The sequence below is a fragment of the Nylanderia fulva genome, unplaced genomic scaffold, assembly GCF_048542155.1.
Source record: "Nylanderia fulva isolate GAGA-0341 unplaced genomic scaffold, ASM4854215v1 Scaffold9, whole genome shotgun sequence".
NCBI classification, from domain to species: domain Eukaryota; kingdom Metazoa; phylum Arthropoda; class Insecta; order Hymenoptera; family Formicidae; genus Nylanderia; species Nylanderia fulva.
The window spans coordinates 1,028,604-1,046,629 of NW_028191026.1; the positions used below are offsets into that span (position 1 = coordinate 1,028,604).

The following is an 18,026-nucleotide window of genomic DNA, read 5'->3' on the forward strand; positions in this document are numbered from 1 at the left end:
GATGTTTCACGCACGTGCGTCTCTTGTGACTGCAATAGAGCTCTCTCTTTCTCCTTTTCTTAAGAATAGGATGAAGAGAGAGAGAGAGAGAGAAGGGGATTTCTCTCGCACTTCGAGTCGATCGCTTGAAATGATAGCAAAGCTTTTTACGCTTACAAATTATGGAAAAATATATATAAATAAGCAAAAAAGAATTTTGATTAAATAAATAAATTAGATATATTGATGATAATTCGCAATTTTTTATAGTGAATTGTATGCTTATTTTTTTAATTTAAATTTTTTGATAACTTTGTTTTTTTACTGTTGAATTAATTTGTCAAAAGAGAGTTTTTTTTTTAGTTTATCAGATGTAAATAAAAGTCACAAACGATATCACTAACTCTGCTTGCTTTCTCTAATTCTGATAAATCAAGATGTTAATGATGACTGTGTTTAGCATCGAAAAAATTCTCTGGATCAGTCGAGTTTTACTCTGAGCCACAAGAGACTTCTGAGATAATTCCACATCGAAGGGAAATCAAAGTTAATTCTAATCTATTTGTCAGAGATCATGTTCCAGAAAAAAAGCGCGGATAAGAAAATCCGTCTATTTTTATGCACACACAGAAATAATTTCGCTTCGTCCCAATTCGATTATAGCACAGAAATTAGATACTGCGCCGTAATATATCGTCAAAAGTAGATTTAATTAAGTATCGTAAAAAAAATTAATTGAATGAACTAACAATAAGAGTGTGTTAGGTATCGCTTGACTGATTTATGATAATCCTCGCATAGAATCTAAGGATCGTAAATTTACAATGTCGGACGGAATGAGCGTAGAAACACATTGGTACTTTGCTGCACGAAAGTGTTTCAAGTTTCTCAAAGGAATATCTAGCTTTTCACTTAGCGTTGCTGTGGTGAATTTGCATACCTTCGACTTCTATCTGATTATGAACAGGATTATGAAGTATGCAGTACCTGCAGTCAAGACTTCCATTGCTTGCATCAACTTCTTTTTCTATATAAAAAAGAATTATTTTAATTTTATTAATTATTTTTAAAATTTTATTTATTTTTTAAATTTTATTACTTATTTTTTAATTTTATTTATTTTTTAAATTTTATTACTTATTTTTTAATTTTATTTATTTTTTAAATTTTATTACTTATTTTTTAATTTTATTACTTATTTTTTAAATTTTATTACTTATTTTTTAATTTTATTATTTATTTTTTAAATTTTATTACTTATTTTTTAATTTTATTTATTTTTTAAATTTTATTACTTATTTTTTAATTTTATTACTTATTTTTTAAATTTTATTACTTATTTTTTAATTTTATTATTTATTTTTTAAATTTTATTACTTATTTTTTAAATTTTATTTATTTTTTAAATTTTATTACTTATTTTTTAATTTTATTACTTATTTTTTAAATTTTATTTATTTTTTAAATTTTATTACTTATTTTTTAATTTTATTACTTATTTTTTAAATTTTATTACAATTTTTGTATAAACTTTCAGACATTGTCAACAATATTTCGCATCTTGATTAAATATTTTAATACTTAGTTGTTAATAATAATGTTCATACATAATAATGTGATATACATTGCATTTTTTATCATTATGAATTTTTAACTTAAAAATATCAATCTGTAAAAATTGTTTAGCATTATTTAATCTAAAACAGGTTATATGTCTTCTAATATGCTCGAAAAATCGTCTGAGTTAATAGGAGAATATATTATGCGAAGAGGTAGTGCAAGCAGTGCGGCGATAAATGTCTTATATAAAGTCCGAAAAATCGTCTGAGTTAATAGGAAAACATATTAGGCGAAGAAGTCGTTTATTAGGAGAACATATTTGCAAAGAGGTCTGTCGGTAAAAGCAACGTCGATAAATTACCATCCTCGGTAAGTTACCATCGTATTTAACAACTATATTACCGACTTAACCTCTGTTACCTCTTTCAAAATATGTTCTCTTAATAGCGACCTCTTCGCCTAATATATTCTCCTATTAACAAAAATTATTTTTCGACCATAAAAGAGACATTTATTACCGCACTGCTTGCACTACCTCTTCGCACAATATATTCTCCTATTAACTCAGACGATTTTACAATTATATTAGAAGGCATTATTGCCAAACCGCTTGCACTACCTCCTTGCATAATATATTCTCCTATTAACTCAGACGATTTTCCAACCATATTAGAAAGCATTATTGCCGAACCGCTTGCACTACCTCCTTGCATAATATATTCTCCTATTAACTCAGATGATTTTTTGGATTATTAAGACATACGCAGTTAATAGGAGAATATATTATGCAAGGAGGTAGTGCAAGCGGTTCTACAATAATGCCTTATAATATGGTTGAAAAATCGTCTGAGTTAATAGGAAAATATATTAGGCGAAGAGGTAGGTGCAATATTGCAGCGATAAATGTCTTATATAAAGTCCGAAAAATCGTCTGAGTTAATAGGAAAATATATTAGGCGAAGAGGTCGCTATTAGGAGAACATATTTGCAAAGAGGTCTGTCGGTAATTTACCATCGTTGGTAAGTTACCATCGTATTTAACAGCTATTATTGTGGTTGAAAATATTAAATATTACAAATTTTGAACTAATAAGGATATATCCCGACTTACAATTATTTATTAAAGAGGGAAAGGGCTATAAAATAGATATTTATTAATATATTAATGTAGGGAGTATATGATGAATATATCAAGATTTGAAATGTTTTTAAACTTTTAATTAATTTATTTATATTTTGTTTGTTTATACATTATATTAATATTCTTCACATATATTAATATTTTTTAATTTGTAAAAATAGTGTTACGCATATATTAAATGAAACTATAATGCAAAGCAAAAACAGAATAAAAAAAGATAAAACTATAATTGTTAATACAACTTGTGCTTTTCAGTTTTTATAAATAATCGCTTCATAATACAATTATAATACAATTTAAAGATGCATAACCACAGAATAAATTGTTCTTAAAAAGGAAGAAAAATAAGAAAGAGTAAGAGCGCAAAAAATGAAATAAATTGGCACATTTTCAGAACAGATGGACGGATGTGAAAGCATGCAAAGAAAAAGAGATTAATCGATCGTCTAGTATCATCGGTGGCTTTTTTTCCGCACGGGAACACAAGATACGTGGCTTTTAAAGCGAGAGAAGTGGCGTCATGACGCGGACAATTTGTAGCGGAGTGTCAACGCGGCTGTTTCTATTTTCGAGTGCGCGACGAGCACATATATCTTTTCCTTTTTCTGCTTCTTCATCTCCGACACCTCTTCGTACTCTTCTTTTTCTTCTTTGCCTGCCCACCGACGACGTAAATCCATGCGTGGGCAGAGAAGGCGCGATTGCAGATCTCTTGACTGCTCTATATCCGCTTCTTTATATATCGGAAGCTTACATTTTCTCAGTTTTCTTATTGTGGATACAAGAGCTGTATATTTTCGTTCCGCAATTTATCAAGCGGAATGAGAAAAACGTCCGAGAATGATTCCTATTTAATAACTTGGCGGTATTATCTAAAATTATGGGGGCGTTATAGCCACGAATAAATTGAGTCGTAAACGCAGCGCGAGATAGTTTGAGTGACATAATGTTATAACGTGTGGATCTACACAGCTTGTGTCCATTGAAATAAATAAATAAATATGTAAGTCAAATGTATATAAAACAACAAATAACAAATACGATAAACATGCATACAAATTGAGTCTCTCTTTGATTTGTATATATACGGATTACAAAGATTTTGATAAGATGTTTGATACATCTTGACATCATTTCTTTATCGCCGATATCGAATTGTAATTGTAATTTATATGATATGCTTCTTTTAATAGGAATTAAATATAATAATTCCTGTATTATTAAAAATCTATTTATTTTCTAAATTCATGCACGATATTTAATAAGGCAAGTACGATCCTATCGGAGGATTAACAAAATTGATCGCGGAATTGTATTTGTTATACTTTGACGAAAAAAGCATACTTATCGCGAAATACTGAACTAGTGCATGCGTTCGTAATGATTTGCGAGAATATCGATATGACGTCAAACGAGCGATGATTCATCCGGTCTGTGCTGCGCACCGGATTTTTTTTCATCGTCCTTTTACATCAGTCGGAAACCCGAGTTGCATCGGGCGCGTGTGCATGCAATACGACAAATGTTCGCTGGCTTAGTTTATTCGTGCGTGCGTATTTCGCGAGAGCGAGCGTCGAATTCGAGAACGCCGACCTCAGCGTCGTTCTCTCGCGGATCTGCATGCGAATGCAGTTTTAGCGTAGATGCGCCTTCGTGATGCTAATGCACTTTGAACGGAAAAAAGAAATAATTATTAATCGTTCTTCACATGATTGATACGTATCGATGTTAAAATAAAACGAAAATCGCATTAAAATTACATCTCGCATTTAGAGAAATTACATTAAAAGAATCAAAAATTAAATTAACATTATTTCACATGTAATAATTTAAATCTTAAATCTCTAAATATTTAAAAATTCTTAAGGCGCAATAAAAATAGATTTAGGCATCGTCGCAGATAGAATATTGTTGTATTTAATTGTATGATTAAATAAAAACGATAGAGTAATTTGTTAAGTGACACAGAAATATAAAAAAAATGATAAAACGACTCGCGCTATTTTTCTTCAGTTCTTCAGATAAATTTGACTCTTCACACCTCCTCTTCCTGTTGGTGTTAATAACGAATATATTTTGCCTCAACACGCGCGCACGTTTCCTCTCGCGCGAGTGGTGGACCAAGCACGTACAACTCGTGCTAACTGCACCTCTTTATTTTTTCCTCTCTTGGCACATTGAGACACGTACGAGTATATCGATTTGACTCCGGCTTTAACGCACGCACTCTCGGCCATCCAAAAATTCAGAGGGAAACGCATAACATAAACAGCTGATGTATCCCAGAGTTGACGGATGTATGGCGTTTTGTTTTTTTTTTTCAAATTTAAAATCAATATTTTCTGCAAAAATAAAAAATATTATCAATTGTCCATCAATTTGTATTTTTCCAACATGTTTGATATCTTGTTAATTAAACTCCAAATAAAAATTATATTGAAATAAACTTCGAATGTTTCATCATTTCGAGAACTTAATTTTGCGAAAAGATTTTATTTAATGTTTAATTATAATTTGGAAATTATATATCAATTCTAGTAAATTTTTTGCTAATAAAAATTGATTCCAAATTTATATATTGCTATTGTATGTTCCTTTTAAGATAATATAAACTTTACGTTTTGATAAATCAGAAATGACTGCGGAATGTATTTATTTTTATTGAGGAATAAAGTATAAATGGATGGAGTAAAAACCGGATATGAAAGAATACGAAAGCAGGTACTATACTTTCTGTTATATTAACAATATATTTAATCTTTAATGCCATTGGTAGTCGGCAATTATACGTAGTACCACTCTTATTAATTTATGTAATATAAACGTACTTGCGCACAAAATAAAATTTCATAATTTTAATACTTGATTCTAAATTACTCTCATTTTCTCTCTTCTTGCGGGGAATGATGATTGACGAAAGAAGAATAAACGATACTTGTGTACGCTATTCATCTCGTATCTCGATAATTAATCCTCTTCTTCGTCGTCGAAAGGATCATCGTCGAGATTAATACCCTGGAACAGAAGATAATTTTAGAAATATTCTTCGATAATATTAACGCTTAACGAAATATATACATATAATCACGTAATATCTCATTTATAAAACTCCATAATTTCAAAATCTTAAAAATGAGACGTCGAAGCGCATTCTTAAATGCACCATCGCGAATGAATGGGAAAAGAGCAGAAGGTAGAGCGTGACAAAACGTAGTAATGGTCGGAACCTTATGGTAGAAGGGCTTCGGTTCGACTCCGGAGTCGAATGTTATGAAAACAAGGCTGTAAACAAAATGCGGCGTGACTGCCTCGGAGCAAACAAGCCTCCGAAAAGCCTCTTGCAAAAGGCAGAAAAAAGGGGGGACAGAGAAAGAGAGAGTAAAAGAATAATTCTATTCTCTCGCATTTGTATCAGTTACACTGGGACAAGTCTTAATGATCTGTCACTGATTTTCATTCTACTACATACATATACGAAGAAAATGATTTGCATACTTATTATATACATGTAAATTTATAGTTATGAATTTGTAAAAAAAAAAAAAAAAGATTTACAATTTCATTAATATCACAAAATTATTTTAATCAATATGATTGATTTTGAAATAATTTTATGTGTAATAATTATAGCACTATCAAAACTTCACGCATGCGGATTTTTTAAATAATATTTTAAATCAAATATAGATTTTGTAAATATGACGTATACTTCGGTATGTCGTGAATATATGCGATATATATATATATATATATATATATATATATATATACACCTATATCGTGTGTATACGATATCGCGCAGCCCCTTTCTTGCTGTGTTTGGTAATATTATACTCTTCTAAAGTTACACATCCATATTTAGGAACATTAAACCATTAATTGTACGCCCTCTAACCCTGATTTGTTCGCGCCTTCTTCGTTTTCTTATCTTTATCAATTTTATGATTGCGCGATATGATATATTTGATATTATTGTAAAACGTTTATAGATTATTATTATTATTATTATTATCATTATAATTTATATGCTGTATAATGTTGTGCTTTTCGCAGTGTACTTAATGAGAATTTCATAAAATGCAACCAATGAAACATATAACAAATCTAATAAATTAATAATATCAATCAAATTGAATTACGTGTAATTAATAATATATGTATAATTTTCTTCGACGTCGCGAAATGTGAAACATTAAAAATAAAATAGTATAACATATCAATATATGTAATAATATTTAATAATATTATATATATATATATATATATATATTTATAAAAGAATAAAATATTAAAATAAATAACTTACTGTAGTGTCGATATTATCATCGATCCCCAAGTCATCGTCCAGATCATCATCATCCAATGTGAGGGGCCTGAAATTACTCGCCGACTTCGTCGCTGCTTTCTCAGGTATCGCTGATTGCACGGTAGAAGTAGCCGTTTTAAAGGTTTCGTTTGAAAAACTGTCTTTTCCCGATATTGAAAGATCTTGTAATCTGTCGATTGTTGCTTCAGTTGACTGCGTTTCAAAAGTCGCACCGTCCTTAAATTGGAACGTGCCAGATTGTTCAGCAGCTAACATTTCCTCCAATGGCTTTCGTTCAACATTAGACTATAAAATTAATACAAATTGTTATACAATTTCTCATCCAATTCAGTAAATTAAATAATTTTATATTATATAAATAAAAAAAGTACATTTTACAAATATAATTAAATTTGATAAATAAATTTTAAAATGTTTTTAATAATGCAATAATTATTTCGTTGCATGTAATGATATAGTGGATAGCTATCGGTGAAACGTAAATTTTATCGACAAGCGAAAGATCGATTTTATATGGTACAATATTCTGTTGAGCAATAACAGTACGATAATAAACACGTGAGGGTGTAAGATCATTATTACAGGTAACGAGCGTGACGCGATTTTACAATGTGATTACGAGTATATATAAAAAATATTATTTAACTCTTTCACGGCGCGTTGTTGTCGTAATTATACTTCGTACGAGATTGCGGATTGATCGAGACGAATAACAAATTCGTCTCAGCAAGCCGATTTGCGTTCTATTAATACGCTCACAGTTTATTGTTTTTTCTTTAATCGCCTTAACACGTTATTTTAATCACGTTCGTCGATATATGTTCGCGATTCGTTTTTCGATATTTTCACATACTCGCGATCCGTCCTTCAATATTTCAAATTATATTTCATAAAATAACCACATATACCGTAACAGCAGGAAATGCGGAAGCTGGAATCTTCTTTTTGCTCTCTTCGCGCAAGAACTTCTCTACCTTCAGCGCTTCTTTGTACCCTGGGAAAAGATTCTCGTATTGTTCGGGATCCGCCAGGCTTTGTCCGGCTTTCTCGCTCACCGTCGACAGCTTCTCCTTCCACAATTTGATGACAGAGGAAATTTTACTAGGCGCGTACGTCCTAGCGAAGAACGCTGCTTCCGGAATTCTGTCCGTTTTAATAAGGATGTCGAGACACTTGTCCACGTCGCCTAGGATAAAGTTCGACAAGAAAGAGATGTTGTTCTTTCCCGTTTCGTCCGCGACCGCGCCGAGCTTCTCTATCATATTAGCATTTCCTGTGCTGGTCGCTAGTAACAACAAGCCGCCGAAATCTTGCGCTTGATGCAGACATTCTTGCGCTAGACACAACTTTCCCTTTTGCGTAGCGAGAGAAGCCAGCTGCCGCCACTTTTGCTGGCTATTTGCTTCTTTGGCGAGCGCATGCGCTGTCACGAGATTTCCAAGCGCGAGCGCTAATTCGAATCTATGCTCGGGATCTGTCGATACTGCCAAGGCTTGTTCTTTGAAACCCTGTAAATTTTATTTTAATTAATTTTAAGATAAAAATGAAAAGAAATATACTAATAGGTATGATAAGACCAGCGTGGTAGGCAGGGCACAAAATTATAACAATTATAAAGTCTTAAAACTAAAATTATGAAGGTAATACACTTTAATAATGAAATAAAAAGTAATAATAAAATAGAATTTAAATGGAATTAAAAATGAAAAGAATTTTCGAGACACACAAGCAGTTCCGTAATAAAAAAGAATATCATTAAATTATATGTATACCTGTTTCTCTAAGAAGTGAGCTACTCGTGTACGATGTTCCTTTGGGACGGTCGGTAATACTCTGTTAGCGGTCTCGAAATCTTTTCGCATGACCGCAGTCTGATACTCGAGCACTGATAATAATAAAGAATACGAGACCACGGAGAGTTCCTTATCGCACAGATACAATCTATTGTCTCTCGGTACATATCCCAATAAGTACATCGGTCTGTCCAGATGGGAAACTGTGACAATTTCACCACCGACGAAGTAATTAATGCGATTAACGCTGTTGGTATAAATAAAACAATCGCCAACCCATAAACCAGTTTTTACTACTTCGCTCATCTCTGCTACCATCTAAAAATATTTATTGTTCATAAATATGAAAAATAAAAATTAAAAAATTGTTAAAAGATAAACGTACCTCGAATGCATTCTCGATGTCCTCAGCATTTTCCGCAGCATTAGCAACAGCATCAGCATGATATTTTAGTATAAAATATTGATCAGACGTAGCTAGTGCTACCAAGGAAGCATTTTCAGCCCAATACACGTGTGTCGGTTGTATGTCTATGCGACGAATCAATTTCAACGTATCCCAATCGAAGAACGAGAGACCAGATCCGGAAGATACACCAAGTAAAAATCCGCCAAAGATACCTGCAATTGCGACATTTGATATATACTAAAATGAAAAAATTAATCTAAAACTATATGCAGAAATAAAAAAAAAAAAATAAAAAAAAATATATACCATCTGCTCCAAAATCTGGCTTGAAGCTCTTCTTCTCCTTGAAGTTTTTGAAGACCTTCACCGTCGTGTTACTTTCCCTCACCGCGTACTGACTAGAGTCCGCTGCCCATACGAATTCCGATGCCTGTCCGAATGCCTTGTTCCTCAATGCCATGGACGTATATATGATGTATTCCCCATCACCGCATACCACCAGAAAACGGCCGTTCGGATTATGTTGTATGGTTTGCGGATAAATTTCACAGGCGCCCATATCCTTGACTGCTAACGGTAGCCGCTCTCCGTCTTGAGCCTCCTCGCCCAACGCCTTCAAGTTCACCTGCTGGATTTCGCTGTGACGCGCCCATACGATCTTTCCGCCCAATGAATCCATCGAAACTGCTGGTTCTTCTCTGCCAACCTTCACCATGACGCTACCCTCGTCATAACCGATGGCGACGTTGTTCGAACCGCGCATACACGCGATGGTCCATACTCTCTCGAAGCCGTAATTGAGAGAAGATTCTAATCTATATGTTCCGGCATGCCATATTCTAACTGTACCGTCTTCCGAGGCAGTGAGGACAATCGGTAATTCCGGATGGAAACACACAGCAGAAATATTCTGCGTGTGACCCTCCAAAGTCTGTACACAGGTCTTGTTTTGATAATCCCATATCTTGACGTATCTATCGTCAGCTCCAGATATCAGATACGGCTTGTCTCCTCCATGGTAATAATCCACGCAATTAACGCCCTTTTCGTGACCTTCTAGCGTAAAATTAGCCGTAGGTGAACCAAGCTGCCAAACTTTGACAGTTCTATCGAGAGATGCACTGGCAAAAGTGTTATTGTCTTTTGGATTAAACACAATCTGCATAACATAATGTGTATGCCCCTCAAATACTTGTTGACAGATCCAGGATTTCTCCCAATTCCATAATTTGATCCACATGTCATCTGCAAAATTCAATTAAAAGATATAGAGATGTAAAATAAAATATATAAAAGATATAGAATGACAATTATATTATTCCGTAACATACCGCTGCTGGTAAGAATAAATGGCTGCGTTGGATGCACAGCTATACATCTGACATAATCACTGTGTGCTTCAAACGAATGAACGCGTTCCAATGTATTGTAATTGAATACTCTGATTTGCATGTCATCGGAACCAGTGATGACCCAATTCTTGCGTGGTACAAACTTGGCTGTCCGAACTGGTAAATCGCATACTTCGAATGTTTTCACCAAGGTTTGCGTCTCGTGATTCCAGATATTGACATTGCCTTGATACAAGGAGCACAGCATCCATGGTTCGGTCGGATGAAGATCCACACTCTTTACTCTGTCTGATCTGGCTGTCAGCTTTCGCTTAATGTCTAACCTAAGAGGCTGAAAGAGAAAATACTGTAAATTAATACACAACAATATTGTATTTGAGATCCTAATTGAGTTTTCTAATTTCGTTTTGATTCATTGTACTATTAAATAATAATATTATTTTTGTTCTATATACATATACATTAAAAGCTTACAAGATTTGCACCGAGAGGCAGATTTTTGTAGTAATTGTGGAATATTTGTGCGAAGAACGTGATGTTTTTCGATCGAAAAAATTCATCATACTCGTTACACGATTAATTCCTCATTATATGTTTAAGGGATGATATTTTGACATAACAAACGTGGAATGTCCATGCATGAACGAATGTCAAAACACACAGGTGTTTCATTTGACAGTATTGTTGCGAGTTGATTTGCGTAAGAATCGATGCATTTTCTATACGTACCATTTTTGTTTCGCGATTATTCTTCTTCTTCTTCTTTCCTTTTTGGCTGCTCGAGCTTGGCTTATACAGCATTAATTGACTGGTTGAATTTTTGATTTTCAGATCCCTATAATCTGAATCTGAACAATTTTCCAAAAAAATATATTTCACGACACGTCCGTTCACGTCCAACGACTCTTTCGCGATTACTCACTAATATTGCTAGATTATCGTCGCCGTTGCATTAAAGGATCCGAATATGCGAGAATATATACCTCTGCTCCTGCTGTGAAGTTAGGACGTGGCCGATGCCGCAAGCGAAAATGGCGTCTGACATCTCGCAAATGATATCACACGATAACCTACAGGATACCTCGAGGAAGAATTTCTGCGGGCGAGTTCTGCAGCAAATATTGAGATATTATAAAAAAAATTATTACTCGTTTAAAAGTCGAATTATATAAATATACAGTTGAAAAGATCGAAGAGAAGAAAAGAATTATGGTTAGACTGCGCAATTGATATAACACTGCCATCTATCGATAAAATAGTTTACTCATCCGCTTATTGATCGATAATATAGAGATCGCTTTTATCGATAACTGATATAATTTTTTAAACAATAAATCTATATAGAAATAAAATGCTTTTACATTTCTTATCAAAGAATTATATCACTCGTTCTTCTACACATGCTTATTTATTTATATTTTAAATTACTCTTTCTTTTTCTGCTTTTTTTCATTTACAATATAAAATAAAAGATGTAAAAAAAAAAAAAACAAATTGTGTTTTTATTATAATATATTAATATTAATAAATTATTACGAACAATGAGTTTAATATCAAAGTGAGCTGATTCTTCTTGTTGTATGTCACTTAATTAAAATATAAAAAAGCTGACTAATTGACCGATAATGGAATGCACTATATAAAACGTTTATTTATAATATATCTTTCGCGCGTGTGCGAACAAAATATACAATTTCCAGGCCGGATCACGTTTAGGTAATATCCCCGACAGTACAAATTATTGGCGAAAGATCAATAATGACGCATGTTTGATTTCGCTAACATTTCTTGGCAGCGACACACGTATCCGATACGGAAATTCTCTGACTATCGCGACAAAAGGAATGCATAACAATACTTTATCTGAGAAGAAAAAAGAGCGGCGAAATTGCGCGATCAGGCCCAGTCGAGCGCGAGATCTTTCACAGCTGAAACTGCATATTCGAATGCAGCTATGTCGTCTTCCGGTGTGCATTACGTTCTTCTTCTTCTTCTAGGTCAGCTCAACTTCAATTAATTTTAATTGATGCATTTTATATTCCATAGAATTTTATACGAGTAATGCAATTAAGAAAATTCAAAAACGTTATAACGAATAATAATACGAAATTTGTAATTTGTAATTCTGTACACAGGAATCGGGATGTGTATTAAAGCAGGACTTGCGCTTAGATTGGAAGATAAGGTGGCTCTATATCAAAATTGTACGATTTTCGATAATCCGGATATGTATGGTGGCCCCATATGCGGTGAAAATAGTGTCACATACTCCAATAGTTTATACCTAGATTGCAAAAATCATCACAGCCGCGACACTGGTAAGTTAATCTGTTTATTCAATGTAATTAATGAGAATTAATTATTAATTAAATAAAATTAATTGACGACGATATATGTTATAGTGCATAATAAATATTTATGATATTGAATTTTAAAAAATATTAACGAGATATTAATATATCAATGTAAGGAAGATTTGTGCAAAAATAAGAAATTTTAGAATTCGTCTAAAATTTTTCGAATTTTTTGCAGTTGCTACGTTGCATTCCGGTCCGTGCTTGGAAAATGAGAAATATTGCACCGTCGAGATACATTACGAGCCGGTTTGCGGATCGGATGGCAAAATTTACACAAGCATGCAATCGCTTCTATGCGTTCGTCAGAAACAATCAAAAGGTAATATCTTCACCTTTATATACTATGTACTATATTGAAAAAGTTTTATATATTTTTATATTTTATTTATTTTCAAGCTTTTATTTGCCGAGAGAAGAATCTCTCATCGTTTTTCCAAAGTTGTCTCTAACTAAACAATTTGAGAATAATATAGAGACAACTTTCGAAAAATTGCGAGAGACTTTTCTCTCGTTAAATAGAAGCTTCGATATAAAATTTTGTATATAAAGTTTTTTATATAAAATTTTGCGAGCGCATTGATAAAATTGATTTTTATATTTTATTTATTTTCAAGCTTTTATTTGCCGAGAGAAGAATCTCTCATCATTTTTCCAAAGTTGTCTCTAACTAAACAATTTGAGAATAATAGAGACAACTTTCGAAAAATTGCGAGAGACTTTTCTCTCGTTAAATAGAAGCTTCGATATAAAATTTTGTATATAAAATTTTTTACATAAAATTTTGCGAGCGCATTGATAAAATTGATTTGATCGCGTCATTGCGAGCTAAGAAGTTCTCCTCGCGAATTCGGCAAATGAAACTTTGACCTGGTTTCAGATTTGACATCCGTGTCGATGGCGAACTGCCGACAGGACGATCATTGTTATCGAGATGGGACGGAACATTACGGGATGAATCCGATTTGCGCCAATAATGGGTTCACATATCAGAACGCGGCGCAGCTCAAGTGCCTGCAACGATATAACCCTGGTAAGGGATTACGATGAAAGTTACGCGAAAGAGCGCTTAGTTACAGTTCGCCTAATTACGGCAGTAAGTAGACGGGAAATATCGTTCAAACTCTCGCGCGCGACGCGCTAATTATGCCCAATTCATTTGGAAAGTCCCGCTCGAAATTGAACGTTTTGCCGGGATATTTTTGCGATCCTACGTTCGGATCATTCTAAATTTCTCAAAATTATTATAATCCTAATAATCTGAAAAATTAAAGTACAAATTAGAATTAGAAAATGGAAATATTAAAAATTATGAAAATTGAGGAACACTCAGATAATCCAGATTAAAATTCAATTTAGAAAATTAAGATTGATATTAAGATGCGTTCCTTATTTTTATCTTTTTGCGATCCTCCTATTCGAACCATTCTAGATTTATCAAAATTATTATAATCCCAACAATAAGGAATTAAAGTATAAATTAGAATAAGAGAAAATGGAAATATATATATTTTGGAAATATAAAAATTGTTAAAATTGAGAAACAATCCGATGGTCGACATTAAAATTGAATTTAGAAAATTAATTAAGACTGATATTAAAAATGTTTAATAAGAAGTGACAATTGCGCTTATTGAATGGATTATTATCACGAATCACATTGAAAAATGTTGCGCTATGTGTGCAATTGTTAAAATTGAGAAACAATCCGATGGTCGACATTAAAATTGAGTTTAGAAAATTAATTAAGACTGATATTAAAAATGTTTAATAAGAAGTGACAATTGCTTATTTAATGGATTATTATCACGAATCACATTGAGAAATGTTGCGCTATGCGTGCATTCCGTTTCGACTTGAAATCAGCGTATCTCAGGATATATTTTATTTCTTTAGAATTGCAAATTATTCACGACGGTGGTTGTCGCGTGGAATTCGTTCACCAGCTTTACAATGCGGCGGTTTGTGACATCGCGAAAGTGAGATATGAATGGAATCCGGTTTGCGCATCGGATGGAGTTACTTATTCAAATCCTTTTCTCTTTCTCTGCCATCACCCACGTACGTAATAATTTACGTATTAACAAAATCATTTATATACTTTTTATCGACGAATTTCCTCTCATCCATTTTTCAAATCACTTTTGTCGAAGTAGCAAAAATATTTTCAAATGGCGATCAAATTTTAATTTACAAACGCAAATTTATAATAAATTAATCTAAATGCAATCTAACTATATTATAACTAGAAAATTTAACTTGAATTTATTTTAAATGAGTTCCGGAAGAATTTTTATTTTTGCGATTTAATCGAGATAATGGAATATTTCAGTATTAAGGAAACTTTCTCTCGGTAATAGCTGTAAGATGTTGAATGTATACTTGTTATATTTCTGTTACAATACAGATCTAAATGTAATTTCCAACGGAGAGTGCGACACGCATAGCCACGATTCTTGCGTAGAAGCGCACACAAATATGACGATTTTGCCAAACGGCGAGTACGTGAACGAAGCCTTTACCGAGGATGATGAGGTTTGCGGAAACGACGGTCGCACGTACCAAAGCGAACATCATTTGCAATGCCACACACGTCACGACAAATGTAAGTCCCGCGGCGCAAAGATATGACAGCAACATTTCACCAAATGTATCATTCGTAACAGCTAATTATATTACTGTGTAAAATCGATTTATTTTCACTTATGGTCGCCATTTATTTAAATATTGATGGAAAACATTATTTACCTATTTAAATTTACATTTGTGAAAATTGTATATGTATATATAATTTTTATGCAATATATATGTATATACATGGAGAGAATTTATTCTTAGAATTTACCCTGAAAATCATGCTAATCGTGGAACAATATTGGAAGAATTTTACAAGAGTTTCTCTGATTAATATTTACCACAGTAAAAATATTAATATCTACTAGAATAAGATATTAATATTTTTTAAATAATAAATAGTAATAAATATTAATCAGAGAAACTATTATATAAAATTCTTCCAATACCATATTGTCTCACGATTATCATGATTTTTACAAGAGTTTCTCTGAGTTTCTAAGAAAAGATTCTTTTTGTGTACATACTGTGTAATTTAATGTAAAGATTTTATTAAGACATTATATGTATTAATAAAATCTTTAATAAAACGATACTGATATTTTGTTATTATACGAGGGCAATGTTACTTCTCTTCCTATTATGCACAGTTGAAAAATTTCTGTTAAATAATTACATGTCACACGTTCCAAACGGTCCACTGAAACTTTCTGTTAATTTAACTTAATATGGATATGTTAAATGGAGACAATACTGTGTTAATATTTTAACACAAAATAAATGCAAAACTTCAAGTAATTTAAAATAAATTTTGCGTAAAATTAATAGTTTTAATGTAAGAGAATTAACTAAAAATATATTGATTTTAGATTTTATAATGCCCACTTATATTATAAAATAAAAAATCAACATTTTTTTCTATAAATTTTCACAGATATAAATATAGTCATTAATAAAACAGAATATATTTATTATGCAAAATTAAAAATATAGACGCACATTTATTTTTACATCTTTTTTCAATTGTTTTACTAATTTAACATTTAATATGTTAAATTAATACACGAACGTGTTAAATATTTGACACACAAGTTTCAACGGAGACCGTTTTTAACAACAAAATTTCCCGTGCAATTTAAACAACAAATTTTCCTACCGTGCAGACCTGTTTTTAAAGCAACATGGTCATCAATTAAAAATAGATGCACATTTATTTTTACATCTTTTTTCAATTATTTTACTAATTTAATATTTAATATGTTAAATTAATACACGAATGTGTCAAATATTTGACACACAAATTTCAACGGAGACCGTTTTTAACAAGAAACTTTCCCGTGCAATTTAAACAACAAATTTTCCTACCGTGCAGACCTGTTTTTAAAGCAACATGGCCATCAATTAAAAATAGATGCACATTTATTTTTACATCTTTTTTCAATTATTTTACTAATTTAATATTTAATATGTTAAATTAATACACGAATGTGTCAAATATTTGACACACAAATTTCAACGGAGACCGTTTTTAACAAGGAACTTTCCCGTGCAATTTAAACAACAAATTTTCCTACCGTGCAGACCTGTTTTTAAAGCATCATGGTCCCTGTTCCGGACCGGATGATCATCCCTGCGGATCGATACCGGAAGAGGATCACAGACGACCAGTATGCGGAACCAACGGCAGGTCCTACGTGAGTCCGGAAGCTCTCTGGTGCGCCAAATTACGTTCCCCGGCGGAAGGTGAGACCTGTAAATCGTACAGTACATCTGTAAATTCCACGGAAACGCGAATTCCTGCCTAGATATTCCTGCATTTTCACTCGGACTTCTTCCTTCATTAACTCGCGCATATCGCGCGATGGAAGTCTCAATTTTGTCTCGACGAAGATATATGGATCCTCATCGCAACAGTAATTTTCATACATCTTATTATTATATGATAACGAGATAGCATCTCTCTTTTTCCGCGCACATAGCGATTTTACGATTAAACTCTATCGACTTGAAATTACACCGTAGAGACGAAGTCGTCAATATCTCGCGTCAATATTCGAATGTTGAAACGCAACGGATACAAAAGAGAACGGTTCGTTATAATGAGACAAAAGCGTTTCTCGATCGATGATTGAATCTTGAAGCTAAATAATAAAGCGTCTTGTTTTTGCAGATATTGCTTACAAGCACGATGGTCCCTGCTGACGAAGATGTTATGAGATATTTTGTAGAAAACTATTCAATCATTATTTCGCTTCCGCCTCATCTAGAAGTCAGAAACAAAAACTCTTTCAAAGCGGTTTCGAGATGAAATAAAAAATAAATAGGATAACAATTTTTCTATAAAATATTAATTGTATAAGAGAGTACACTTGAAAAATAAAATTGACACAAATAATATCGATGGTTTTTAATTTCTTTTTGTTGTTTAGAAAACATTATAATCTATATTTGTTCTTGTTTGCCTATGCAAGAATGAAGATTTTAATTTAAATAAATGGATAAATACACATTTTTTTAACTGTTATACATAAATTTTT

General features: G+C 32.4%; 2 protein-coding genes across 5 annotated transcripts in view; one reads left to right on the forward strand and one right to left on the reverse strand.

Annotated features, from left to right (window-relative positions):
* Positions 1-5,402: 5,402 nt before the first annotated feature.
* beta'COP (coatomer subunit beta') overlaps positions 5,403-18,026 on the reverse strand; it is an 81,563-nt gene continuing 68,939 nt past the window's right edge. The window contains exons 4-13 of one of the 3 annotated variants that reach the window (XM_085489642.1): positions 17,064-17,239; positions 11,545-11,670; positions 11,291-11,409; positions 10,541-10,892; positions 9,516-10,454; positions 9,186-9,421; positions 8,780-9,118; positions 7,916-8,515; positions 6,987-7,292; positions 5,403-5,695 (exon numbers count right to left, since the gene is read on the reverse strand). In XM_085489642.1, the coding sequence (XP_085345768.1) occupies positions 5,648-5,695; positions 6,987-7,292; positions 7,916-8,515; positions 8,780-9,118; positions 9,186-9,421; positions 9,516-10,454; positions 10,541-10,892; positions 11,291-11,362 (2,892 nt within the window). In that variant the 5' untranslated portion in view covers positions 11,363-11,409; positions 11,545-11,670; positions 17,064-17,239 and the 3' untranslated portion in view covers positions 5,403-5,647. Of the gene's footprint in view, positions 5,696-6,986; positions 7,293-7,915; positions 8,516-8,779; positions 9,119-9,185; positions 9,422-9,515; positions 10,455-10,540; positions 10,893-11,290; positions 11,671-17,063; positions 17,240-18,026 lie in introns of all 3 variants that reach the window. The other 2 variants (XM_085489641.1, XM_085489640.1) reach the window with 2 other exon arrangements.
* LOC114946626 (serine protease inhibitor dipetalogastin-like) lies at positions 12,450-17,884 on the forward strand. 2 transcript variants are annotated; one of them, XM_029323228.2, is made up of 8 exons: positions 12,472-12,558; positions 12,697-12,879; positions 13,094-13,237; positions 13,796-13,948; positions 14,812-14,976; positions 15,323-15,520; positions 17,071-17,232; positions 17,660-17,884. In XM_029323228.2, exons 1-8 carry the CDS (start codon positions 12,516-12,518, stop codon positions 17,689-17,691), a joined length of 1,080 nt encoding a protein of 359 aa, XP_029179061.1. In that variant the 5' UTR covers positions 12,472-12,515; the 3' UTR covers positions 17,692-17,884. The 2 variants fall into 2 exon arrangements, with proteins under 2 accessions (XP_085345769.1, XP_029179061.1); XM_085489643.1 differs by lacking the exon at positions 14,812-14,976 and having other exon boundaries at positions 12,450-12,558.